This window comes from Ambystoma mexicanum, chromosome 12 (genome assembly GCF_040938575.1).
Source record: "Ambystoma mexicanum isolate Mex_15411 chromosome 12, UKY_AmexF1_1, whole genome shotgun sequence".
Lineage (NCBI taxonomy): Eukaryota > Metazoa > Chordata > Amphibia > Caudata > Ambystomatidae > Ambystoma > Ambystoma mexicanum.
In genome coordinates this window covers 232673226-232699827 of record NC_090936.1, presented here as the reverse complement: position 1 = coordinate 232699827, position 26602 = coordinate 232673226, and the positions used below count along the sequence as shown (strand labels likewise).

At 46.5% G+C, this 26602-nt stretch overlaps 1 protein-coding gene across 2 annotated transcripts in view; it reads right to left on the bottom strand.

Moving 5' to 3' along the window:
- Positions 1-340: 340 nt before the first annotated feature.
- The window catches only part of BPGM (bisphosphoglycerate mutase), a 488122-nt gene continuing 461860 nt past the window's right edge, over positions 341-26602 (bottom strand). For both annotated transcript variants that reach the window (XM_069628347.1, XM_069628346.1), the window contains exon 3: positions 341-1504. In XM_069628347.1, the coding sequence (XP_069484448.1) occupies positions 1323-1504 (182 nt within the window). In that variant the 3' untranslated portion in view covers positions 341-1322. The remainder of the gene's footprint in view (positions 1505-26602) is intronic.

Here is a 26602-nt window from a genome sequence, read left to right as displayed (position 1 = left end):
CTGAATTCATATCTTTAAGCTGGTTCTCCTATTACAAAGCCTCATGTTAGAGGTTCTTGGACACTGTTTTTCTCAATTCAACCCCAAGATCCCCTTTGGTTGGCAGTATGCGCAACACTCACTCCATTGTTTAAATTGATTTGCCTTTCACATTGAAAACAAAATGCGCATTTGTAATTGTGCAGCTCACCACATGCATTCAAATTAGATGACAATGGTTCAGGTAAATCCGTAAAACTGTTTTCCATAAGGCTTCGCTCAATTGCGTGCCCATAAACAAAAAGTCTGTACAAGTGCAAATATCGTTCGACATCAAAAAAACACGCTTTGAAACAGAACGTTAACAGAACATAATTTTCATTTTGACAAAACCAGTGTAAATAAAATAAGCATTTCTTATGAGCCAACATTGTACAAGTGCTACATTTTAACCAGGAGGCGGCAACAACCTGAAGACCACACAATCAAATTACGGGCAGGGGAATCTTACCTAAAGTTCAGCTCATTTGTGTACTCTTGAAAGTTGTTGGAGTGGTTTCTTGTGCTGTGTAGATCTACGTATACATAGTATTAAAGTAGCCTATTTTAAAAGGCATACAAGCATAGGCTATTACGTATACCTTAACTTTGCACCATCATCAAGGATTCGAAATCTATGTACGTTACATTTGATTTGAGCTTTCCTGGTGAACATCGCACCCCGTCCAACGATAAAGAATTGTACACGAGGAACGCCAATTCAAGGCTTCTTTTTGTTAACCAGAACAGATATATTTTTCCCTGAAAAAAAAACACGCTTTTCAGGAGATGTTGAAGGTCAGAAGTTTGGGTAAATATGCAACATATAAAATTGCATTTCAATCCTTTAACTTTGGAATGTCGCCCACTGTTGTAAAAGAGCCATCTTAATTGGCAGAGGATGGCCAGCCACCATGGCTTTCGTAAATATGGCCAGTCTCCTATTTTGCGCACACACATTTTGGCATAGTGGGATTCCAGCCACACAGTCGCAATTCAAGTAAATAAGCAAATGAGAAAACAATCTAAGTGTCATTCTGAAACCTTGATGGTGGTGCAGCTTAAAAAATAATAATCACACAATTCAATAAAAATAACATCATAAAATCTGGCGTAAATGCATACACCACTCTATGCTCTAAGAGGGAAGGCGTTACAAAAATAATCATTTGGTAATAAGGACGAAGGGGCTCTTCGCTATTATATATATATATACTCTACACACATTTTAACATTCAACAAGACAACAATGTGCAACACTCGGTTTCTGTAGACAGAACAATAATGACATCAGGAGGCCGTATTTATTGTTCGTCAACAGGTTGGACTTTCCCTTGGTTTTCCACCTTGACGATTGACGCTCGGATGGCTTCCTGGTCTCCCAGGAACACGTGCGGTTTAGCAGGGTGCATATTTTCATCCAGCTCCAGGAGGATAGGGACGCCGGTAGGCAGAGTGACGTTAATGATTTCTGCATCCGTAATGCCTGTTGAATAGAAAAGCAAGGACATGTAATCTGCCGACAACCAACACTAGAGGGTCTCAGTTTACAAAAGCGGCGTGACACAATCTACGTGACTTCATGTTACAGAATGCAAGTCTAGCCGCCTCCATTCCTTGCACTGCGTGTCATCAGCAAGCTTGAGAACATCTATAGAGCAAACTCCCTTAGCCTTAGAAACATGTGCTGTGCACATCACGATTGAACCAGATAGTTCACCTATTTGTACTATAAATTCGTCCAGGGGCGTGGCAAGGGGGGGGGCGGGCTAAGGGGGTTATAGCCCCTGATCTTTTGGATGTAGCCCCGGATAGAATCTCAGGAGCTACAGCCAAAAGACTAGCTAGCCCCCAGTCCCGACAGTTCCGACATCAGCTTAGCCCCGGGTCTTTTCCAGACCTAGCAACTCCCCTGCTTTCGTTGGTGCATCTTTGAAAATTATTTACACAAGCGCACTCTGTTGAGACGTTAATCCAACACTAACACGGTTTTTCATTTTACATTCTCGTTTTTTAGTTTGGGCTATTAACTGTTGTTTACTACACCTAGAAGCCAAAACTATTGCATTATAGTACAGTCAGGGAGGAATGGCATATGAGGTTGGACACACACCTTGTAGGTGTTCGGCTATGTGCCCCCCCCATGGACTGTCCATGGTCATGCTAGTCCCTATGGCCATTCCTACCCAGTTCCTGCCCCTCCCCTGCCCAAAATCCCTGTTCATGGTTTCTCTTTGAGCTGGCTGTAATCAAGCCTTACCATCAAACTTTGCACTCAAAGTGCCTGTTAGTGTTTTTAGTCTAAGACTTTGGAGTTGTAAACCTGCTACTGGTGTAATAAAAAATGTTTTACAAGGGCTACCTTCAGCCACTATTTAAAAGCACTCTGCGTGTCCTTCACTGAAGTCCTGTTAAAAATAGCATTTTCAAAGGCAACGATGTGGACCTGTTTAAAAGTAGTAGTTAAAAGTAGTAGGCATTTGCCAGGCACTGCCCATCAGATGGCCAGGTGCTCGCACCATTTTGCACCTGCTACCAGCAATGGCCAGTTAATATCACTACAACTGTGCCTGCCAAGTGCCTTTCCCATGCCTACACAAAAGTCAAAAAGATTGGCAATCATTGCCAATGCTTTCTTTTACTGAGAAGATAAAGGGTAGCATGTATAAATACCATTGCTTTAGAATGCTAGCTGATTGAAAGTTGTGTCAGTTTTTCAGCAGGTAAATATCAAAACCTGCTCAAATTGAGGAGAACTTCATGGCATTGCTACAGCCTTAACCAACACATACAATTTAACGTCATGTACCGTGATATGGCCACCTTTCGTACCGTCTCCCAAACACTAGATATTCCTGAATGCACAGACTCAGTCCACCGTTCACAACAGGAAAATATGGAATAGCAACAACAGTGAATCGGAGTGCACCCTCTCCACCCCCCGCCCCACTGGTATCCATACATCAGAAACAATTGATCCCCTAGTGACAATTTAATAGCTCCAATGTGTGAAAAAATATTGCATCGGCTCCTTACAGGTCTAAATCAATAATCGGAATGTTTTACATGTTGAAATGTGTAGGGGGTCTGAGTGCGAGTGACATTTCCAGCATTCTGTCAAGAGACCTGCTCAGCTTATTTTGCACCCACGTGTGTGACAATGGGCCTCATGATTGAGTGGTTATGTTAAAATGTGTGTGCATCCCCCCAGTCGACCGAGTACGCTTTCTGATGAGCAGCAGACATACATGAGCCTCAGACAGAATAGAACTGCAGCCATAACAGGGCAATGACGTGGTGACGCAGCCATGTTTAGGGAGGTGGCGCGGGGCGAGATTGGATTGGTTTATAGGCACGTGAAAGCCCATAAAGCCTTGCAGGTACAATGTAAATCTCTGAACAAGGCACAGTTACAGCCAGCAGGATGCCACATGCCATCACACGGAGTCACATGGGCACTAGGTGACTGAGCAGGTATAATTACGCATAATGTAAAGATCAGCCAGAGGAGGTAGTCGGTGTCATATGGGTAGGCTCAGCGGGATTGAACAGGTCTTGAATAGTGCTTTAAAGCCAAAGCCATACCATCAGAGCTAAGATGATGTAGTGTTAGGATGTTGTGAGGCAGGCATGGTATCAAGAGAGGGACAGACTCGAAAGTATTTGTTTTAAAACCTTGGTGTACTAAGGATCCTGGGATGGTGGGATGTCTAACTGGCCCCAACTCTAAAGGGATGTTTCCCTTAACTGAGGTTTCCAATGGCCGGTGTTGTCTAGTAGTTCAAAACAAAAGTCTTTCTGTGTCTAAACCTATGATAGCCCTCACGCTTTACAAAAAAAATGTGATCTTTTTAAAAAGGAAAAATAGCAATTCAACAAAAATGACAAAACAAGAGTTTTTCAATTGATCTTCTCATCGGGTGCAATTTGGTCAAAGTCACAAAGATGTACTCTAAGCACACAACTGTTTGAAAGACCTTCCCCACAGGGCCCTTACAGTGAATTCCAATACCTTAAATGTCTCCAAGTTCCTTGCGGTTCCCCTCTCCAAGCTTCAACGTGTTCACTGAACTTCATTCAATGGGCCTTTCAGGGTTCCCTTCTCTAAGCTCAGACCTCTTCCAACTTTCCAAACACAAAGCAATATGCATGACAGTTCCTTCTTAATCTTTTAGGGTGCCCTTCCTCAATCTTAGGCCCCTCTTTTTCCAAACACCAATTTATCTGTTCAGGATGTGCCTTTTTCATACATATATCCTTTCTTACATGCCATCCTCTCATGGGGTACAATCAGAGGCTTTCGAACATGCCAGGCGCTTTGCTTTTCCTCTGCGCGACCACCCGGACTCTCTTGCCCACCTCCCATTGTTTTTGTGTGCCCTTTTCCCTTTGTCATGCACACATGCACTCAGTGCTCCAAATAAGATTTTGAGGTGGGAGTGTTTTACGCATGATTTTTCAAATTAGACAGTAAATGCAATTTCAAGAGTAAAAATGAGTTTTCTCCTCTGCAAGAGAGTAAAACCTATCCAACACATACACCCAATGCATATGTAAAATCAGACTCGTAGACCAAAAGTGTTGTAGATAAAAGTTGTCTGGCTTGTGCAGAGCCCTTCACTCCACATGCAAAAGGCACATCCCGTCTGAGCAAATAGTAACAGCACATCACTTCACTTGATAATGGCAAATATCCTCCCTGAGCATGCTAGCTACGCATCTCGTCTTGACACATACTAACGAGTACGACACATACTCTGTGCACATGGTAAAGGCACATCTCCTTTCAGCATTTTCATAGATGTGCTGTTAGCATTTGAAGAGCAAATGTGTTATTTGCATGTGTAAATTGCACCTTTACAGCGTGTGCATAATAACAGCACATCTCTATGCATATGCTAATGGCAGACATTGTTTTCACGTATTGATAGAACACGTTCTGTTAAGCAAACCTGATATTTGCACACGTTGACAGGACATCTCTACCCATAGTGACCTCAAATCTCTTCTCTGCGCTATTGGCACAGCTCTTCACGTCTGCTAATGGTGCATCTTCTCTGTGCACATACTAGTGGGACAGCTTTCTACATGCATGCTAAATGCGCGCATGTGCACATATGTGCATGCTAACGACACGCCTTCTCTATGCACATGCTAATGGGACATCTCAGCACTGCATGCTAATTGCACTTCTGTTCCATGGTACGTGCAAATGACACATCTTTACTAAGTACGTAGTATGGGGACATTTCTTCTCTGCGAGTGCTAATGTAGCATCTCCTCTGCCCATGCTATAACGGCACATCTCCTCTCTGCCAGTCTTAACGGCAGGCCTCCCTTCTGCACAGGCGAATGTTGGCAAATCACATGCCAACGTTGCATCCAAAGAAATGGTGGAAAGCTACCGGGCAGGAGGGCGGCCTGCACTTCCCAAGTTCCAATTACGTGACGCAGCCTTGATGGGTGTGGCGCAGAGGGAAGACCAGAGAGGAGTTGCTGCTTTCTTACAAGAAATGCAATAATGAAGAATGACCGTTCACACAAGTTACTATCAGTGCTGGAAATGGACAAAATGTACTGGGGCCAAATGTACCCAATTTTGTCCTCGCCAGCCTCCCCCACAATGCCCAACAGTGCTCGCATGGCATTCGAAATGGGATAATAACGGTTACCACAGTGCTTAAAAGCTGAAGGCATTTGGCTAAAAGCGCTATGTAAGAACACATACTCCCTTTCCACATGTTATTGACATAGCCTCCGTACACATGCAGCAGCACGTTTCTCTGCACATGCTAAATGAGCAGCTTTTTTCTGCATGCGCCAGTGGCACATGGCCTCCCTGAATGTGCTATTGGCAAATATATTCAGTTCAAGCTAATGGAACCGTTCATCCCTGCATAATGGCCCATCCCTCGTGGTGTAGCCCAACAGCAAGCGCCCAGCTTACTGCAGCCAGCATAACTTTATAAATTATACATTACAGAGCAGGTTTGCAACGGGTCATGGTGCAGCAAGTAAAGGAATAATTGCAGATGTGTTGGCTCCCGCCCCTTTATTTCAGCACTTTGAGGGAAGAGGTGGGGGTGGCTGGTGGCTTGTGAGAGTAAGCCGACCTAACCAACCTCCCTCCCATGCAGGGGTGCAACAAAACCTACATTTCAGGGGGTGGAGGGGGAATTAAGTCGTGATGGGAGGGGCCACTTCAAAAAAATAGGCAGGGCAAACTTGGAGGCTCTGCCCCCACTGTTCTACCCACCTCCCCCATGGTCTGGTGTGGGGACCAACTATCGAATAGTATATTTTAAAGCGCAATATGCAGAGAGGTAATGGAAGACTTTCTTGAAAGTAACAGCTTTAAAGTTTTACTGCATTTGTTCAAGTACATTTTTCTGAACAAACATGATAAAACTAACACTGCAAGTTTCGGGGAAAGGCTTCCCTCACCGCTCTACCTACCAAAATGCAAGTGCGCACATCCAGGGGTGCACCTAGGCTAAAATTTAGGCGGGGGCCAACCCTTCAATTGTTGGGAGAGGCACTAACTTTAGAGACTGGGGAACTGGCAAACTTACTTGTGTAGGGGCATCTAACTCCATTACTCATTGTAATCAGACTATTCTAGTGCAGCTTCAATGTTACAATTAGTTAACTGCTCTCTCCTTTGAGTCTGAAATGCCCACTTCTTGCAGAACCTGAAGGTCCTAGAAAGTGTGAAAATGGCATATGGTGGGCAATGAAAGACTCAATATCATAGCATAACAGGACATTGCAGAGTGTGGGCCATTGTTCTGGATGGCCCAAGCACCTTCAGTAGCTGGAAGCAACATGGGAGAAAATGTAATGTTGGTTCTACCACAGTCCGCTATACTAGAATCACTGGTGCACTGACTGGCTGGTGAGACTATGTCTGCCTGTCAAATCCAGTGTTAAAAGACTGGGGGAGGGCCAGTGTAGCAATAATGCAATTCTATGCAGCAGTATTGGAGCCACTAGCAGAGGAGCAGCAGGATACACCAATGTGTCCCTACACTTATTAAAACTGTCCTATTGTAAGGGTGTAAACTTAATCATTTATAAGCACTCCAATTTTTGCAATTGAATTCAGGGTGAGAATAGATGTTTGCCCAGCATATCACACTTCTGCTAACCCTCTCTTTCAGTATGGGCACGGCCACATCCTTCGCGTTTTACTTGGAACAAAAATTTGTTTTGGGTGTCAAGACTGTCCTATAGAGTTTACTTGCAAAATAAACAAATTGCATAGTGAAGCATCAGGACACCATGTAAATCCTTCAAGCAGCACGTTGTGCCAAAATAATATCACTGTACCTTTATTTTCCACATCCTGAATGGACAACTATAAGCTGCAAAAGGCAAAACATCCTAATTTACCCACTTTATTTTCAGCGCTTTAAAAAACACACAAAAAAATAAGTTGTGCCATAAACTCACTTAGGTTTGGAGATTTGTCACAAACCTCCAGTGTGTTATGTATGGTTAAAGAACATTCAACTAAGGACATCAAAGCAAACTTTACTTTTTAGCATATCAAGCTATTAGACGTTATGGGTATGAACACATTTTAAAAGGGAGTATGCTTTATTGTGTTGCTCATTTAACTGTCACAGATTTGCAAGGGGACTCGTGGTCTTTCAGTTGGAAATTATCAGCAGCATAGCCTTTCTTATGCATGATGGTAACAAAAGAAATGCTACATTGCCATCTAGTGGTGGAAAGTATGCTTTTTAATGAATAAATACAGCGTACACGGTACGCAGTAGAAAATGAAATCATCTGTATTGGCCAAAATTGCATGCGTAAAAAGTCACACTATGCACCTTATCTAGAGGGCTGCATGCACTGTCCTTTACGTTTGTGTGTCGTGCCTCTTGCACGCTTCTACTATGCCACGCACCTCTGTGCTTGCTTTCGTCTTTTCTGGGTCACTCGCACCCCTTATTGCATTATTCTTTCCCTTTGTGCCTCTTGCACCTTTTTCACGAGCTTCTAGCCCGCTTTGCATTCACATTACTTTATTGTCCAACTTACATTCGGTATTCTTGCAAACACGCGTCTTCCTTGTTTCGCACTTATACTTTGCACTTTTACTTGTATCAAGGTCTTTGACCTCTTTGTAATCTTGCCGTTAGCTTCAATTGAACACTCCCACAAATGTGGTCCTCTTCCTCTTTCAAACGCATTTCCAGTGTTACTATGTATCGCGCTCTTCACAACTCGGCTCTGTAATGCATTCAGACTCACCAGGCTGACCTCTGCACTTCGGCTTCACAGGGCACTTTGTTCCGAGGTCAGGGTCTCACCACCTGCCCCTCGGACGCTTGAGCTTTTTCACCGGCCCAGGGGAACGAGCACTGGCATCGATTGGGTTGGCAGGGGGCCAGCACTCCTCAGTTTCCATGCGTGGACCCTTCTTGGCTCCCTGGAGACACGGCGCCCTCGCCACACTTCCGCTCTCCCGCACTACAGTTCCTCAGCGTCTCGGCTTCCTGGTCTCTGGTCCTGGACAACTCTGCCATCACGGTTCTCCTCTCAGCTCGCTCTCCTTCTTGCTCTTCTACTCGCTCATACATCTGTGTCAGACCACACCTTTCATAGTGAAAAGACCAGTCAAGTGGGGTCGGGTGTGAATGGCATCTATCAAATGCCTGACCCTGCCTATTAGTGGAACATTGTGAATTGTTTCTATGATAGGTTTCTCTCATTTACCCCAAGTTATTGCTATGTGTAATCTTTACTGATCTTCGTCACCTCCTCCCATTTCTAACAAATAATGAGACGATGACGGGGGAGTTGGGGTAAGATTGGAAATACCCCATAAAGGTTGAGGGAGAGTAGGTTGGGGTGTTATTGGGACTGGGGAATTCCATGTCTCGCCCTTGGGTTTCCTCCTCACAATCACCCGTGCCCCTCCCCTCAGGTGATTCCCCCCTTCGCTTGTACACCCACAGCCGGGATCCAACTGGAAGATCCCGAGGGAGTGGGTGGGAGAATACCTTCAAGTTTCTCACATAGTTTATTATTAATGTAATTGTCTTAATGTATCACACTGACTTCTGTATGAGGCTCATTGCGTAACACCCCAATAAAAACCCTGAGGTTTCAATGTTTGGGGGACACATTATTGGTTTTGAGATAGTATATGTTTCTCTGTCCTTTTCTGTACACCAGGAAGAAAGTACATCCTGTATGCAAGTTAACTGTGAGGTTGCTTATTGGAGCCAGTAGACAATCCAAAGCCTCTACCAAGAAAGCACCAAAATCCATTAAAGCGCAAAGCAGTAGGGGTATTTGAATAGTGATCAAATTATTATAGCAGGAATATCATTTCTAAAACCAGTCAATACAACACCCTATTATACCCATAAAGAAATTTGGAAGGGATGCAAGGAGATTCATGCAAGATCTGCGAGCTGTAAATGCAGTCGCTTTACCCACGTTCCCCGCAGTCCAGATGCAGCAACCGTATGATCATGCATTGCCCCAGCAGCCACATTTTTTCATTGGGATCATTTTAAGTTTGAATTCTTTTCTATTCCCATACATCCAACCAATTAACATGTTCGTCATTACTCATTCTGGGCTCAGAGGTATACCTAGAGCACAACCCTGGAGGGTCAGAGCTAGTACACTACATGGACTATTGATGGCATTGCCATCCTACAAGCCATGTAAGCAGACCATGTTGGTACTGTTTACTGCGCTGGCAGTGAGGGGGCATACAGCACTGAAAGAGACATTTCTGTTTTGGAAAGAAAAAGTGCATTATTAGCAGGAAGGAGGAGTATTACAATGTCGTGAAGAGAAGGCATTTTAAAATTACCCAAACCAACTAAAATTAGTCAAATAAGGTCCTTTTTGAAGCAACACAGTACTGTCAGGGGATATTAGGTTACACTACACCTGTGAATCCACTGCAGCACATTACTCTTTTCCACATACCTATAGTATTAAAATGGTCAGGGGCGGCACAGAAGGACTTTTTAGAAGGGATCGCTGTTCTAGCTAGTGCTCCTGCACTCGAAAAGCAACATATTCTATATGGTCAGGAAAAGGACGGATGTGAACAAGTGGTAATAACACAAAAGCACAGTGATAAATATGGATTAATTGCTTATTACATTACAATGTTAGATCCAGCCCCAGGGTTTCCAGCTCTCCTGCAGTCAGTAGCTGCAGCCGTGCACAAAGAAAACAGTTGTAGAACCGGGGATTCCATCAATGTGGCAGTGCCACATTCAGTAACAACACTGGTTAAAAATAAAGACAGAATATTTATCAGCATCCACACTTACTAGGTATATCTGTCAATGTTGGTAGATTAGATGGAATGGCAGTCTTATCTCTGCAAGGTCGTGGATTGTTGGTTAGTTGCAACACAGCAAAAATAGAATAATTACCTAATGGTAAAAGGGACTGTCCAGTCAAGGTTGTATAAAAATATCTACTTTATTATTATTATTATTACAACAGACAGTTCTAGCACACTACAAAATACAACCCACTCTGTAAAGGAAAACAGAGGACAGTTTCACGAAGGAAAGGGATCCAATCTGGATACTGACAGGAGGGTAGTTGGTAGTTGGTAAAGCAATCAGTCTCAACTATTCAAGGTCATTTGGTTTCAGCACCAAGGGAGCAAGGGGTCGTAAATGTCGCTAGGGGCCTTCGGAGCACCCCCAGGAGAACAGAACCAAAATGTGCCTGGTGCTTGAGATGATATTGATGCTTGACAACGTCGAGTCTGTTCCAGTACGCTTTTCAGCTCCTGTGAAGGTTCAAGACGGGAGACAGCTGCGGCTATCAGGCGGCAGGCAGTTCAGCAAGCAAGGCTTGAGAGAGAACTGCAGGCTGGCCTGCACGGCGGCTCTGGGTCAAGAATCGTTCTCTGTGTGCTGGTTGGCAGATCTGGAACACTGGTTGAGGCGTCTCAGACAGCTTTAGTGACTGCAGCATGAAAACAGTCAATGGTGCAGCTGGTCCCAGTTCGAGGGCTCAACTGCCTCGAAAATGCCCTTAAAAGATGGACGCTGGTTGATGTTTGTGTGGCACTCCTCCTAGCTTCTTCGCACAGCTTGTGGTGTCCTTTCAAGGCGGACGGACCAAAGCGGAGGAGAGTTTACAGGCAACAGCATTGTCCTTTGTTCAGAGACTCTATGGAACTTCCCACCTAGGAAGCTTGCTGGTAGAACCTAACGGGGCACGTTGTGTGCTGGTTGGGTAGTCTCTGCGTCCGGTATCTCCCTCTGTTCCCTGGGAGAGATTTAGGGGAGGGATCTTGATTCCCTCTTGGAAATCGTGGCCTTCCTTCACTGGCGAAAGCTGCAAGGTACACTGTACCTTCAGCCAGGGTCCAATGGTGAATTCTTCTTTCCTGCTTCTGGTGAAGCCTTCAAATGATCTGCTAAGTGAGGGGCTCAGACCTCTCTTAAAGCCAAATGGGCCGTAGTGAATGGTGCAGGCCAAGCGTACCTTAAACAACCAATCTGCGGTTATGCGTGAGGTCAGGACCAGAGTAATTTGCAACAGGAAAGGTAAGAGGTGACAATATGTACTCAAGTCCCACCCATCTTCCTGTGTGTATAGTTTGTCCCTGGTTAACTGAGCCCTCTTTGATCAAAGCGCAGGTCTTCCGTGAAGTTTGTAATGAGAACAGACTTCTGTCTACATCAAATAACATACTTCGTCCCTCTGAAAGGGTGTTTGCCTACTGTAAACAGTTGTCACAGACCTGACATTCACTGCCCTTCATACAGAGGGGTAGGAGCTAGCTTCAAGATGACACATTACATATCAAAGAGGTGTTAGTTTTCCTGGCCATTGTTAAGTTCTGTGACCAGTCCTATTTGCAGGCCTGCTTCAATTAACTCATCAGTATGTACCACCACAACACACAACTTCGACAACAGAAGAGGGCAGATCCACAGAGCTTTTGATAGTCAACAAGGCTGGGCATGGGAGGAGGAAGGTGTTGCCCTTCTCCTATGGATGTTTTCGTGCACCCCTTGTAATTGTAATGTGTTATTTATAACACGCTTTATACCCAAAGGTTTTTAAGTGCAGAACCGGGGATCGGACCTGTGTTGCTCAGAGTAGTTTTGCTTCCAAGGCGAGCGTGTTGCCCTTGAGCTAACCTCCCTTGTGGTTACCAGTCAAATAAATGTTATAGGTAGGACTGTGCCTGTAGGATGTGTCCCCCAAGTACACTGGACTATGTGTGTTGTGCGGCAAGTAATCGAAAATGTGTGCGTATTAGCCCCACACATTTTCAGAGGTTCATCTCCATCATCCATTTCCTAAAAAAAGCCCAGGTGACCGTGCACTTCCCGTGCAGATGGTCAAATCCCTCAAAGAATCTATATTGCTCAAGACTGCCAATGTGACTCTCTCAATGTTCAGTGTTAAATTCAGGCTCATGGTTGCATACTTGACAGATGAGAAGCACCACGATAACCTCTTCAACGCATCAGCATTCACAAAATTCCCACCCAGATTTATCAGAAGTTACAAGAAAGAAGAACTGAAATGGTTATTCAGTGTGTAGGTCACATTCAGTGATTCAAAGTGGTCAACACCCAGATGTGTACTCTGTGCAAAAATCTCAACTTCTCACAGGTGTACTGTATAGCAATTGATAAACGGGTGATTATCTTTACAGGCTCCAGCTACACATCTGGGATTGTGCAGGATTATAGGATGCTTCAAAGGCAAAGGAGTTTCTTGAAAGTGGCAGGTACACAGATTAAGAATGCACAATACGTTAATACTTTCTACAACAATCATTAATGATGCCCAAAGCATCAATAAAGTGCCTTGTGCAAAAAGCCCCAAGAGATGACATTCACCCGATGAAAAAAGCTTTTTGTCCCTTAAGTGCTCTTGTTTGATTTCAAACGCATCGGGCATGGCGTGGCGCAAGTTGCAAAAGGAGGATCAAGCACAGCTATGGCAGGAATGGTACACTCAAAGCTTTTCGGCAGTTTCAGAACAATATTGCTAGTGTTACATTAATCAACAACAGAATGTGGACAAGAGTGTACATCTAAAACAGGGAGCACACAAAGCCCCATGTGGCTTCTTTGCACAGTTCATTGCAACATTCAGTCCCCGAAAGTCGGAGGCGTTGGATCTTTTCTTGCCGCAATATATTTTCAAAAGTGATAGAGTCGTATCTGATCTGTAAAGCCGAGACATAGGCTGTGGCAAAGACTCTTATGAGACCATTCTCCATTTTGGAGTGCTATTGAGTATTCACTTCGCCTGATCTAATGTACTCATTCAAACATCGAACCAGCCAAATTTCAGTTGGTTCGACTAGTTGGCAACAAAACTTCATACCCATTGCTTATAAACAGACTCCTATAGGCAGGAGGTTTGAACTTTCAGTTCAAACTGAACCATGTGGTTGAACTTCATGCAGTCTTGGGCAGCTTTCAGGAAGTAGGCTTCGGACAAGTGTGTCGAGTGGGAGGAAGGGTTGGGAGAGATGGTGATGGTATAAGGGTTTGGGAGAGCCAGATTTAAAATAAAGTACTATTTATTTCAATCTTTTGAGTGTGCAGTATAACGCATTCTGGTTTTCACCAGTAATCTACACAATTAGCATCAGTGTAGGTGGAGGGTTCCGTGAGAGCTAGATCAGCTTAGAGGTCCAGTACATAGAATAGATGCAAACATTTTTGGGAAACCTACTGGGGTCTGAAGAAAGTAAGAGTGACACTTAGCAGGATAAAGTGACAGACCTTCAAGGATACATGGCATATAGAGAGTACAAGTGAGTGAACGTACATGCTGGAGTGACACAGTGTGAGGGAAAATTAGACCTTCAGGGAGGCAGGAGGTAGCAGTCTGGCCACATCAGGCTTGAAGTGAATTAATGGTGCATGTATCCTTGGGCGACAACCGGGAGCAGAGAGGAGCAGAGCATGTGCCATTATGTGGATAGTGACATGACACTTGTGGTGGGAGAATGGTACAGACACAGGCAAGGGAACCCTCAGTGACCATCTCCTAACTTGAGTGAACTGCACAGGTGACATGGGGCCTGTATGTGCTGGCCTTGCATCTCCTGTACCTGCATAACACCTCCTCTAGCATAAAGTCACTTATTTCCCAGGGCACTGACAAGTGGAGCACCATCATTCCTTACCAAATGTGGGCCAACTAAAAGATGGAATAGAACTTGAAAACTAAGGAACCCAAGACTGTGGAGCAAAGCAATGTTAAGGATTTTAATCAGGCACACACCTAGGTCCCGCCTAGCATGTAGTGTGCAATGAAACCCTTATTTATTTGTGTCTATAAGTTTAATATTCTGAATGATATACCACTCATATCACACCCTTCTCCAAATACCCCCAGGTCACACTGAACCAGGAATCAGGCTAGTTTGTAAAGGTAAAAAAAATATATATATATATATATAACTTTGCTACCCCTGGACGAATCCTCACCAAACTTTGCAAAAAAAGTATATGGCCCACTCTGAATGCAAAGTTTGGTGAGAATTTGTCCAGGGGGGGCTAATTTAAAAGTGGGGGGGGGGTGAGTCCCAAAACTTTTTTTTTTCCCCATAGACTGAATGGGAAAAAAATTTTGCTCGCGCCTACAGCCCAAACCGCTGAACGGATTTTCACCAAATTTGGAGCAGGAGCAGCGGCATGGTCCCGAAAGCGTGCTTTTGCAAATTTGGTGAAAATCCGTCCAGTAGTTTTTTTTTTAAAATGACCAAAAAAGTAGGTCTGAAAAAATTAGTGAGATCTGTGTTCGCTTCGCGGACACACTTCCCTGTTCGTTCCGCAGACAGGACGGTGATTGGGCAAGCAGCTTGCGTGATGTCCGCGGACATCTGACGTGCTTTTCTATTGGCTGCCGTGAAGCGTGCAGTGCGTCTACTTTCAGAGACGCCTGCCATCTTTGTTTATCGGAGCGGGATCTGCTGCCTGCATAGTGTAGATGTGGGCTGCTTCGGCCACTAAAAGGCAGTGAGGCAGTGAGGCACAGGCCCTCGTCTCTCTCCCCTGAACCCCCCACCCCCCGCTCATGCCCCGTGTGTCTCTCCCTCGTGTTACCCCCCCACCCCCCGCGTGTCTCCCTCGTGTTACCCCCCCCTCTCCTGTTGCCCACCCTCCGGTCATGTCCAGTGTTTCCCTCCTGTACCCCCACCCCCGCTCATGCCCCGTGTTTCCCTCGTGTTCCCCACCCCCCGCTCATGCCCCGTGTCTCCCTCATGTTAGCCCCCTACCCCCCCGCTCATGCCCCGTGTCTCCCTCATGTTACCCCCCCCACCCCCGCTCATGCCCAGTGTCTCCCTCGTGTTACCCCCACCCCCGCTCATGCCCCGCGTTTCCCTCGTATTACCCCCCCACCCCCTCCCGCTCATGCCCTGTGTCCCCCACGGGCTCCCTCCACCACCCGCTCATGCCCCGTGGCCCCCTCTGGTTCCCCCCACCACCCGCTCATGCCTCGTGCTTCCCTCGTGTTAACCACACCCCCTCCCGCTCATGCCCGGTGTCCCCCTCGGGTTCCCCCCAACCCCCGCTCATGCCCCGTGTCTCTCTCCTTTCCCCCCAACCCCCGCTCATGCCCCATGTGTGCGCCCTGCTGTTCCCCCACCCCCGCTCATGCCTCATGTGCGCCCTGTTCCCCCCATCCCCGCTCATGCCTCATGTGCGCCCTGTTCCCCCACCCCCGCTCATGCCCCGTGTCTCCCTTGTGTACCCCCTCACCCCCCGCTCATGCCCCTTGAGTCTCCTGTTGCCCCCACCCCCCGCTCATGCCCCGTGTCTCCCTCGTGTACCCCCTCACCCCCTGCTCATGCCCTGTGTCTCCCTCGTGTTCCACCACCCCGCTCATGCTCCGTGTCTCTCTCCTTTCCCCCCACCCCCAGCTCATGCCCCATGTGTGCGCCTTGCTGTTCCCCCACCCCCGCTCATGATTCATGTGCGCCCTGTTCCCCCCACCCCCGCTCATGCCTCATGTGTGCCCTGTTCCCTCCCCACCCCCGCTCATGCCCCATATGCCCTGTTACCCCCACCCCCGCTCATGCCCCGTGTCTCCCTTGTGTACCCCCACACCCCCCGCTCATGCCCCTTGAGTCTCCTGTTGCCCCCACTGCCCGCTCATGCCCCGTGTCTCCCTCGTGTACCCCCTCACCTCCTGCTCATGCCCCGTGTCTCCCTCATGTTCCCCCACCCCCCCGCTCATGCCCCGTGTTTCCCTCGTGTTACCCGCCACCCCCCCGCTCATACCCTGTGTGTGCCCTATTCCCCCACCCCCTGCTCATGTGCTCATGCCCCATGTGTGCCCTGCTCCCCCCACCCCCCGCTCATGCCCCGTTTTCCCCACCCCCGCTAATGCTCCTTGTGTGCCCTGTTCTCCCCCACCCCCGCTCATGCCCCGTGTCTCCCTCGTGTTCCTCCCCGCCCCCCACTCATGCCCCGTCTCCGTGTTCCTCCCCACCCCCGCGTCTCCCTCGTGTTCCCCCCACCCGCTGCTCATGCCCCATGTCTCTCTCGTGTTCCCCCCACCCCCGCTCATGCCCCGAGTTTCCTTCCTTTCCCCCCACCCCCTGCTCATGCCCCGTTCCCTCTCACCCCCCGCTCATGCCCATGTGTCTCCCATTCCCCCCCACCCCCTGCTCATGCCCGGTTGTGTTCTCTTTATACACCCCGCCTTCCCTTTCCATGGTGGCCATCTTGGTAAAAGATGTTCCTTCCTACACCGGTACGCCTGGGGTTCCCACTTTGAGGACCTAAGATGCTAGTGGTCTTCATCTATTGAAAAGGATGTTATGGTGACGTTGCACTAATAAAAACCTATACAATTCAGTAAAAAAAAGTGTTACAGGGACGTTATGGTTAAGTTGCACTAATAAAAACCTATGAAATTCAATGAAAAAACGTTGTCAAAGGGACGTTATGGTTCCAAGTAAAACCGAAAAACCCTTGAAATTCACCAGTTATGGTAAGCTAAGCAACCATAACTCGCGCCACCACCGTGCACTGCTAAGACTAACACCCAGGACATCAAACATGACATCACAAATGTCATTGATGACATCACATGTCTAGCTCACTCTTTTCTTTTGCTGACATATCTAGGCCACATGGTTTTCTTCAGTAACAGTCAGAAACTAAACATTTTATTTGTAGACGTATCAAGTAGGTTCTTACAGTAATTCCCTTAGAGTCCAGTCACATCATATGAAACATATACATACGGGAAGACACGCAAGAAAGACAGCAATCCTTTTTGTGCATAAAGATAATCAATAGACTTATGAGAACTTTCTGATAGTTCTGTTGATTTTTTTTATGGCTGTACTTTCCCTGTATATGGTCATACTTGTATACATTGTACTCACACTACTTTCCTAGGATCCAATCACATCAAGTGATACATATACATAAGGTAAATAGCAGCTTTGAAACAGAGCAATCATTTATTTGCATGAAAATAATCAGTTAGGTTATGAATTGTTTCTGCTACTACTTGTGCTTTTTTGCTAACTTCACTTTCCCTGTATATACCCATATTGGTATGTGTTCTTGTGTCTGTGTTTTGTCTATAGTAATGCAATTATGTAATAAATGTGTTTTATTAGCTACTTATTACATATTTCACAGTACACAAAAAGCTATTAAGAAAGCAATTATTTAATTATTCAACATATTAACATTACGAATATTATACCTTCATCTTGTACGCTGCACACGTTATGTTTCTGTATGAGTAGCTTAGTATACTAGATAGAATCCCATAATAGAATGCTATTTAAATCAATGCATCGTTCAATGCACTAATTAGGGTATGATATTTATTGCAATGATCCTTGACACTTGTTTCGCAAAATTGTAAGAATCCCTTGTACACATTTCATGAAAAGTACACACACATGTGATGTCATCTTTGATGTCCTGGGTGTTAGTCTTAGCAGTGCACGGTGGTGGCGCGAGTTATGGTTGCTTAGCTTACCATAACTGGCGAATTGAACTTCAAGGGTTTCCCGGTTTTACTTGGAACCGTAACGTCCCTTTGACAAAATTTTTTCACTGAATATATATATGATACATTACTCACCATAATCGTATTTCTGATGCTTGTATCTGCTTAGATTAACATGCTGTGCATAGGCCGACATCTAGTGGAAGCTGCGGAGTATTACAGTTTGTTTTTCGAAACTCGAAAATGGGCGTTGACACAGGGCGTGTCAGTAATACTATCCCTAGTGTGACGTCCACTGTACCCATGATCCCTCACGCGTGTAGGACCCTCAGATTGTATTTTTTCTGACATGAGGTAGCATGAGGAGAAGAGCGAGTACAGATAATCCAAGCAGATAGAAAGAAAGGTAAGACTACAAGCATCCATGCGCCTTCTCTCAGAGGAGAGGAAGGGTGGGTTGCATGTGAATCTAAGCAGATACAAGCATCAGAAATACGATTACGGTGGGTAATGTATCCCTTCTGAGGCTTGTGGAATCTGCTTAGATCACATACTGTGCATAGATTAGCGAGCAGTACCTGAAGGAGGTGGGATGTGAGAAGGGTCATGAGCAAATAAATGTCTTAGAACCGCTTGTCCCACTTGGGTATCTGTCTTGGAATCGGTGTCAATGCAGTAGTGCTGAGTAAAAGTGTGAATAGAGCTCCAAGTAGCTGCTTTGCAAATGGTGTCAAGGGGGACATTTGCAATGAAAGCCAGAGTGGCCCAATGCCTCTTGTAGAGTGGGCTCTTGGCATGAAAGACAGAGTTTTTTTCAGAAAGCGAATAACAGATGGATACAGTTAATAATCCACTTAGAGATGGCACCTTTAGAGACGCAATCCCCCTCTCTGCCTGTAGTTACGGAGACAAACAGTTGGTCTGTTTTCCTTAGCCGTCTGGTCTTGTTTACGTAGTAGAGGACCGCCCTAGGCACATCTAGGGTGTGTAGTTTCACCTCACCCGAGCTCTGTGGGTCTTGGAAGAAAGCCGGAAGCTCGATGGACTGGTTCATGTGGAATTTAGAAATAAACTTAGGTGAGAACCTAGGGTGTGTGCGTAAAACCAGTTTATCTTTATGAACTGTAAAGGAAGGATCTTGCACTGACAGAGCCTGGATTTCACTGACCCTTCTTATGGATGTAATAGCTACTAAGAAGGCCGTTTTATGAGTCAGGTGTGTGAGACTGCTTTTATGCATGGGCTCGAAGGGGGGGCCCATGAGCTTAGATCCCAACACATTAAGGTCCCATCCTGGTGGTGGGTTTGAAATAGGAGGGCGAAGTCTCTTTACTCCTTCCATGAAGGCTTTAACTACTGGTACTTTCAACCACGACGCCTTGTTATGGGAGGTGGTTTATGCTGACAGAGCTGCCAGGTGTACCTTTAGTGAGTTAAAAACCAGTCCTGCTTCCAGCAGGTGGAGCATGTATGTGACAATAGTTGAAGGAGTGCAATCAACCGGGTTGATTTGCTTATTTTGGCACCAGATAACAAATCTTTTCCATTTGTCAAAGTAGCAGTGTCTCGTGTTTGGCTTCCTAGATTCTTTTAGGATGTCCATACATCTCTGTGGTAAATTGAGATGTCCAAACTCTATGACCTCAGGAGCCATGCTGCCAGATTCAATGAGTTGGGTTGAGGATGCACCTTGTGCCCTTGGTGCTGGGACAGTAGGTTGTACCAGCCTGGGAGCCTGATGGGTTCGCACACTGCTAGTCTGCGTAGGTGTGGGAACCACAGTTGTCTGGCCCACATGGGAGCAACTAGGACGAGCGTCATCGATTCTCTGTTCATCTTGTTGACCACCTTCCTGTTGAGGGGAGTTGGTGGAAAAGTGTACGCAAACATCCATGACCAGTTCATCCACTGGGCGTTCGCCTGGGAGTCTGGTTGGGGGAACCTGGATGCAAATCCTGGGCATTGTCTGTTTTCGCTTGTGGCAAATAGGTCTATAGTGTGGGAACGACACTGAGAGAAGATATCTTCTATGATTTCTCTGTGTAGACACCATTCGTGTTCCTCTAGAAGGAAGTCTCTGCTCAAACCATCCGCCAGAGAATTGAGGCCCTCTGGAACATGTTGAGATGACAGGAAGATGTTCCATCCGAGTGCCCATATCCAAATTTTCTAGGCAAGCTTGGACAGATTTGGCAAACGAGTCCGCCCTTGCTTTTTCAGGTAGAACATGGCTGTTGTGCTGTCCGTCTTGTGGGATGTTTTTATCCACGCATCCAAGCCCTACCTCAAAACTGTGCAGTACTGACATGGAAAACATCATGATGGCCAGAGCTTCCCAGAAAATGCACAGGGAAATGCATGAAGAATAGGCTGCCGCTCATTTTTGCAGATGTTATGGGCACAGAAGGACACTGCCTAAAACCACCATTGGACTACCCACACAGTAGTCTGAAACCATTGGGAGTGGCAATGCTGATTGCCAAAAGCAAACCCATAACTGTTGGGAATTCATTTTCTTAAATCCCAAAAAGGGGTGCAGTACCAGTACTAACCACTATCAGAAAGCCGGCGTTTTAAAACCACCAGATTTTACTTTTTTGTAGAAAACTGAATAAATGAACCCAAAGCAGGCCAAAGAAAGACTTACTGAGAGGTGGATCCAATGTAAAGTTATATTCTGAAGTGACTTGAAGGTTTATAACAAGACTGGCTGAGCTGTGGATTTCAGCAGTTTAAGTAAATTTGGACTGAAAGACACTAAAAATCTAAATGTTTAAAATGACTGAGTGACCTACTTTTGAGTGTCACATAGGTTTCAATTGTTTAAATGTCATAGTTTTAAACTTAGAATCAGCATTCTAGCTGCATATGTAAAAATGTTTAGTTTTATTTGAATGCAGAAAACTGGGTAACAAAAAGTGACATTTTATCTGAAACCTGGCTTAAGGAACTGAATTCTGCCCACCAGCCACCCCCATCAGGAGTGAAACTTGAGTCACAGCTGTATTCCCAGGCCTATCTGCCTTTTGCTGGCCACACTAAGGATATGCCATCTCTCTGATAATTGAATTAAGGGGAGCCCCACAGAATACAGGAGCTCTGAACAAAGCCCTGTCCTGACTCAGGCAAAGGTTTTATTACGAGGGCTGTAAAAGTAGCTTCCTCCTGAAGCAAAGGGGAGGAGCACTGCCTGTGAGAGCAAGCTGGCTTGGCAGAACTGGAAAAACCAGAAATTCAACCTTGTGCTGGGGGAAAACCACACCCCTTTGGGGCCAGAACATAACTCTAAAAAGATGAATAACTCATAGAGCGGACATGTGAAAATTTTATAAATGATACTATAATTCTTGTGATTTTTCTGCCCACATTTTAAGAGGTTTTTAGAACCGGTGGTATGTTCAGGGGAGTTTTAGCGGAAAAGAGGATATTACTCAAAATGTGTGCATGTGAAAAATCTGACACTTCATCAACTAATGTCCATACTCCTTGCGCACATGTGTGTAAATTTGGGGTAATGTCCGGTATTGCAAACCAGTTAAAAAGTGCAAAATATTGCCATTTCTGAATGCAAGCTCCCAGGAAGAGCAGAGTTTGAACAATGGATACCTCCTGTGATATGTGAGGGGTGCATATGATTTTAAAAGAATATGTACCTCTGCAAATATGTATTTGGTTCAAATCTAGATTTGTGTGTAAGTTGACAGGAGGAGTGGACTTTCTGCAGGCTGTAAAATGACATCACTCTGACACAACTTAGCTCCCCCAATCAGGGGAGAAATGAAAGCTTGGCCAATGATAAGTGGAGAAGGGTAGGGTCTAGTGATGCTGCACACACACCCATAAAAAAACACACATAAAAGCAGACAGACAGGACAGATCGGGACCTTCAAATCCATTTGCTGCGGGACGCTCTGCTGGAAAATCCATACTTAGCTGTAGTGTTGAATTGAATCCTCTTACAAATTGGGGCTCGTCCGGGATGTTTGGGTTAGATCTACCATTTGTGCAGATTAATACAGCGTGCCAGCTGACCAGATACACATATCCGGTCGGATCACACGCTGTGTTACGCTGTAAAGCACTCCTCAAAGGAACGCTCTAAGAAAAAGGTCTGTTTTGCAAAAATAAAATACTAATTTCTGTAAGTCAGGACAGAGACCAATCTCTAGAATGACGACCTTAGTAGACATGAAAATAGCCAGAGAGCACTTCTTACATAAGTTATTTGTGAGAGGTGAGTGGACTCACCAGGACCGCACGGTCTGGTTGCAGGCCATCACGCAACAGGTCACGGAAACAGGGTCAGATATATGGAGAGATCAGGGTCCCCTACATGTGGCCCTGAGTGAACTATACATGGCTCCTAAAGCTAAGGATGAACAAGACAAGATGGTTAGGATAGCGGCATACTTGTACCTATATATGGGAGACATGCAGGATAAATGTACTGAAAGCCAAGATCTGGCGAATAAGCGACAGATGGCGTTAGAGAAGGTCCAATCTGACCTGGTCTCTTCTGAGCAGAGGCTGCAGGGGAGCCAGGAGTCAGAAAATGAGAGTAGACAGCACATCATTAAAATAAAGAGGGATATGGACATCCTGCAACAGGAAAAGGCTGGCCAGGATACCAGATTTCTGGCCCTGCAGAAGGAGCACCAAGACAGTTTGGACTCCTTACTGCAGAACCAGAAAAAGTTGGAGCAACAGATCAATTTCAACAGGGCATGCGCGGAGCAGGTAGTCACCCTGCAAAGCCAGCTAGATAGAGAGAAAGAGGAGAGCAATAAACTGATTCTGAAAGACCTGGATACCCAGGCAGAGTTTGATGAGGAGCGCCAAAAAGCTGGTGCCTTTCAACGACAGAGGGACGACCTGGCAGCACAGATGCAGGCTCTCAGTCAGGAAAGAGACACTTTAGGCCAGGAAGTCTGCCACTTAAAAAAGGAAATTGAAGAAAATCACCTGGCCCTCCAGGGGCTGGGTGACCTCCAAAAAGAAAACCAGAACTTGGTAGAGCACACCAGAAGGGTGGAAGATGCTCTAACAAGAAAGGAGCAGGCCAATAGGGACACAGCTCAGGAGGTAACCCTCCTGCAGCAAAGACTGGCCCAGTGCTCCAGGACCAATCAGGAAACGCAGAGAGAGAATGAGGCTCCCTGCCAGCACAATGATAGGCTCCAGCAACAGGTAGCGATGCAGGAGAGACTGATAGAGTCTAGTAAGGCCTTAACTGAGGAACTGAAGGCACAAATGCAGGCTCTTGCATTGCAACAGGGGGCAGGGGCGGATAGAGATGAGGTTCGCTGGGAAAGGGAAGCTCCGGAGCATAACCTCAGGAGCCCTAGTACCAGAGGCCCTCATACCTCTCAGTCCCTGGACTCTGCCACCCCCATGTTCCCTGGCGCACATGAGCACCGGGCCACAGGGATGGCAGACTACTATCCAGACAAAAGTATGGGGCTCATAGGCCAGTACCACCCAGGTATGGAGGGGAGGGCATCCGGGTATGGGCACCCAAGCACAGTGCAATTTAATGGGGAACCCCAGGAGAGTAGGCCCATTAAGGGCATTCTGAAAACCTCTGCCCAGTTAGGTCAGTGGGGGGGGTACCTAGCAAATCCTGGCAGCAAGGAGGGATCTGAAGACTCCTCTGAGCGGTACAGGACACAGGAGACCAGGTCCCCACATTCTGCCAGCCATTCCCAGGCTCGCAGAATCCGGGAAAACCTGGAAGAACAGACAGGAACCTCTGGGAGCAGTGCCTCTGAGTCAGAGGATGAATGGACAAGGGTTACCCGAACCAAAAAGGCCAAAAAGGCAAAAAGGGCCTTGCTTAAGGACCCCTTAAAGCAGATTAAGGCGATCAGGAGCGTCATCACGCCTTACCATAAGAACGCTAAGTATTCTGTTTGGGAGCACTTAGAGTTGTTTGAGCAAATGATGGAGACTTTCCATTTGAAGGACAGCCAAAGCTGTATTCAATATGTAAAGTGGACCTTCTCCCCGGAATACTCCAGTTTCTTTGCGGGGCTGGAGGACCAAAATCATTTAAGATGGTCCACCTATAAGGCGGCCATCTTGAAACATTTTTCCATTCATAGAAATCCTCAAGAGGCTCGCAAGGCAGCCTACAATTTGCAATGTGGGGAGGATCAGGCCCCACAAGAATTTGTTCAAGAACTGAAACATGCTTTTGCGCAGACCACCAGAAGGGTGCGCACAGACAGTAGAGAATTCATTAATACATTTTTTCATGCCTTGCCCAAATACATAATGACCCAGCTCGTGAGGGATTTTCACGAGAAAAGATCTTTAGACTGGGTCATTGAACAGGCTACCCGGATCTATGAGGTGCAGAAACCGGTAGATAGCAAAAGTAATGCCCAGAAAAACCCCAAAGCCAACAGCACCCCTGCTGCTGCCAAGGTGGCAGAGGTAAAGGTCACCCCCGTTTTAGAGTTGGAGATGGGGGGGCCTAAAAACCTACCTGCACCTAATAATGCTAGGCCCAGAAGGTCCTCGGGCCAGTCACAGACAGGGGGCCAGGGAGGCAGCCCCACAAATGGGGTCCCTCGCTCTCCTGATTATGTAAGTCCCCGTTACAAGGGAAACAGACCCATCCTGGGTTATGTGTGGACTCCTCCAGCCCAAGGGGGGGATCCAGCCAAGCACCTAACCCAGGGAACTTCCCTCCCAACTTCCCACCAGAGGGCAGAAATTCTCCAAATCCTGGGCAGAACTTTTTCCCCAGGTATCCACCCAACTTCCAACCCCAAAATCATCCATCCTTCTTTCCCCAATTCCCTGAGCCCAGACAACCGAATCCGGGAGAGGGGAGGCCAAGGGTGGAGGGGTATCCAAATCTTCCCAACCAGGGGTACTACCAAAGAAGGGATAGCTACCATTCCCGGGATCAGCCCAGGGGAGAAAACAGGGCCCCGTATCAGCCTGAGCGGGTTTCCCAGTTAGAGCGCCAGGTTCAAAACATGGCGCGGGATCTGGGTCACATACTGAGGGCTCAGCAGAACCCTCAGATCGGCATGCCGGCGCAGAACGCACCCAACTCTGGACCTGGTGCTCCAGAACAATGACGGGGGCAGCACCCCGATAACTCACCGGTTCCCAGGGAGGAGGCGAAGGGGGGTGTAAAGCCTTGGAGGAAGCTTCCTTCCTCACTTGTAAACAGCCCCTGGAAACCCAGGAACCGGAAACAAAATCTCTTGCCCATGAAAGTCTGCCTCCTAAGGAGCAGAGGGGGTGTAGGAGAAACAAAAGACCCAAACAGACCCAGTTTGAGGAGGAGGTACAGATCTTCCAATTTGAGGGAGAGGGATCCTCAGAGCATCCTGGGAAAAGGATCTTCTCCTTCAGAGAGGGGGGAACTCCTCCCAAAGAAAAATGGGTCCCTAGGGATGCAAATCCAGACTGGGGAGATGTGGAGACTGAGCTACCGCCGCCCCACCATCTCATCCCAGAACCAACAGCAAGAAAATCCCCTGGTTCAAACCCATCCTGGTGACTGCCTCCAAAAAGGGGGGGGGGGGGCGGCCCGGAACCGGAGTCAGGGGAACCCACAATGGCTCTGATCTCCAGTTGCCAACTTTTTCTTTCAGATTCCCAAGGCTCTCCACAGAATTCTGCCCAAATCTCTTCGCTAGCGATTTCCAAAACCAGAAAGTTAGCCCACCAGTTGTCCAAAAATGTGCATTATCTGTGCCCCCTTGAGGAGAAGGAGGGAAGATACTATGCCCCGGTACAAGTACAGGGGCAGGGTACAATTTTGGCACTGGTGGACAGGGGATCTCAAGCTACCCTTCTGTCCAGAAGGGCCTTTGACGAACTGAATGCAGGAAGGGGAGAGAATTACCAAATTCCTCTCACCTCACTTCCTGGACAACTCCAGAACTTTGACGGGAAGGAAATTCCCGTTGAGGGGACGGCAGACTTGGACATTAAAATTGGGCGACACAAGTTGAAACACCCAGTCATAGTTGTGACTCCAGAGGGCACTCCTTGTTTACTGGGGAATGACCTCCTGAGAAGGTTGTCACCCCTAATAGATTGTGTAAACAAGGTCCTCTGGACCCAGACTAGCCGACCAATAAAATTAAAACAGAGTGTCAACCATGTTAGTTTAAACGGCACCTGCCACATGGTTGAACAAAAACCTGACCAAGTAGAATTTCACTTCCAGAATAGCCAAATTCCAGACGTGACAGTAATAGCAGTAGGACAACAGACTGGTGATGGAGGGTCCTCTCTATTTCTGAAAATCAACCTTCCTTCCAGTCTAAAGTGGTACTCCACGCTGGAAGGAAACACTCTGAAATTCTTTACAAATCCACAATCAGAAACTCCCACTCCTATAGTCCAGAAAGATGTGAAATCAGCTCAGAGCCTGGCTGATATTCAGCAAATTGGAGAGCAGTTGTTCATCCCTGTTCAGTTAAATGATGGGAAGGACTCTGTTCTCGCTCGAGTGTGTGTGAACAACGGTAAGAGCTTCATCAGCGAAGCCATGTTTCGCCAACTCCCAAAAGATCCAGCCATTCCCACATTCAAACTGATAGACAAATGGGAAATGGACCTGGAAGCACCTAATTCCAAACATCTCCTGCCA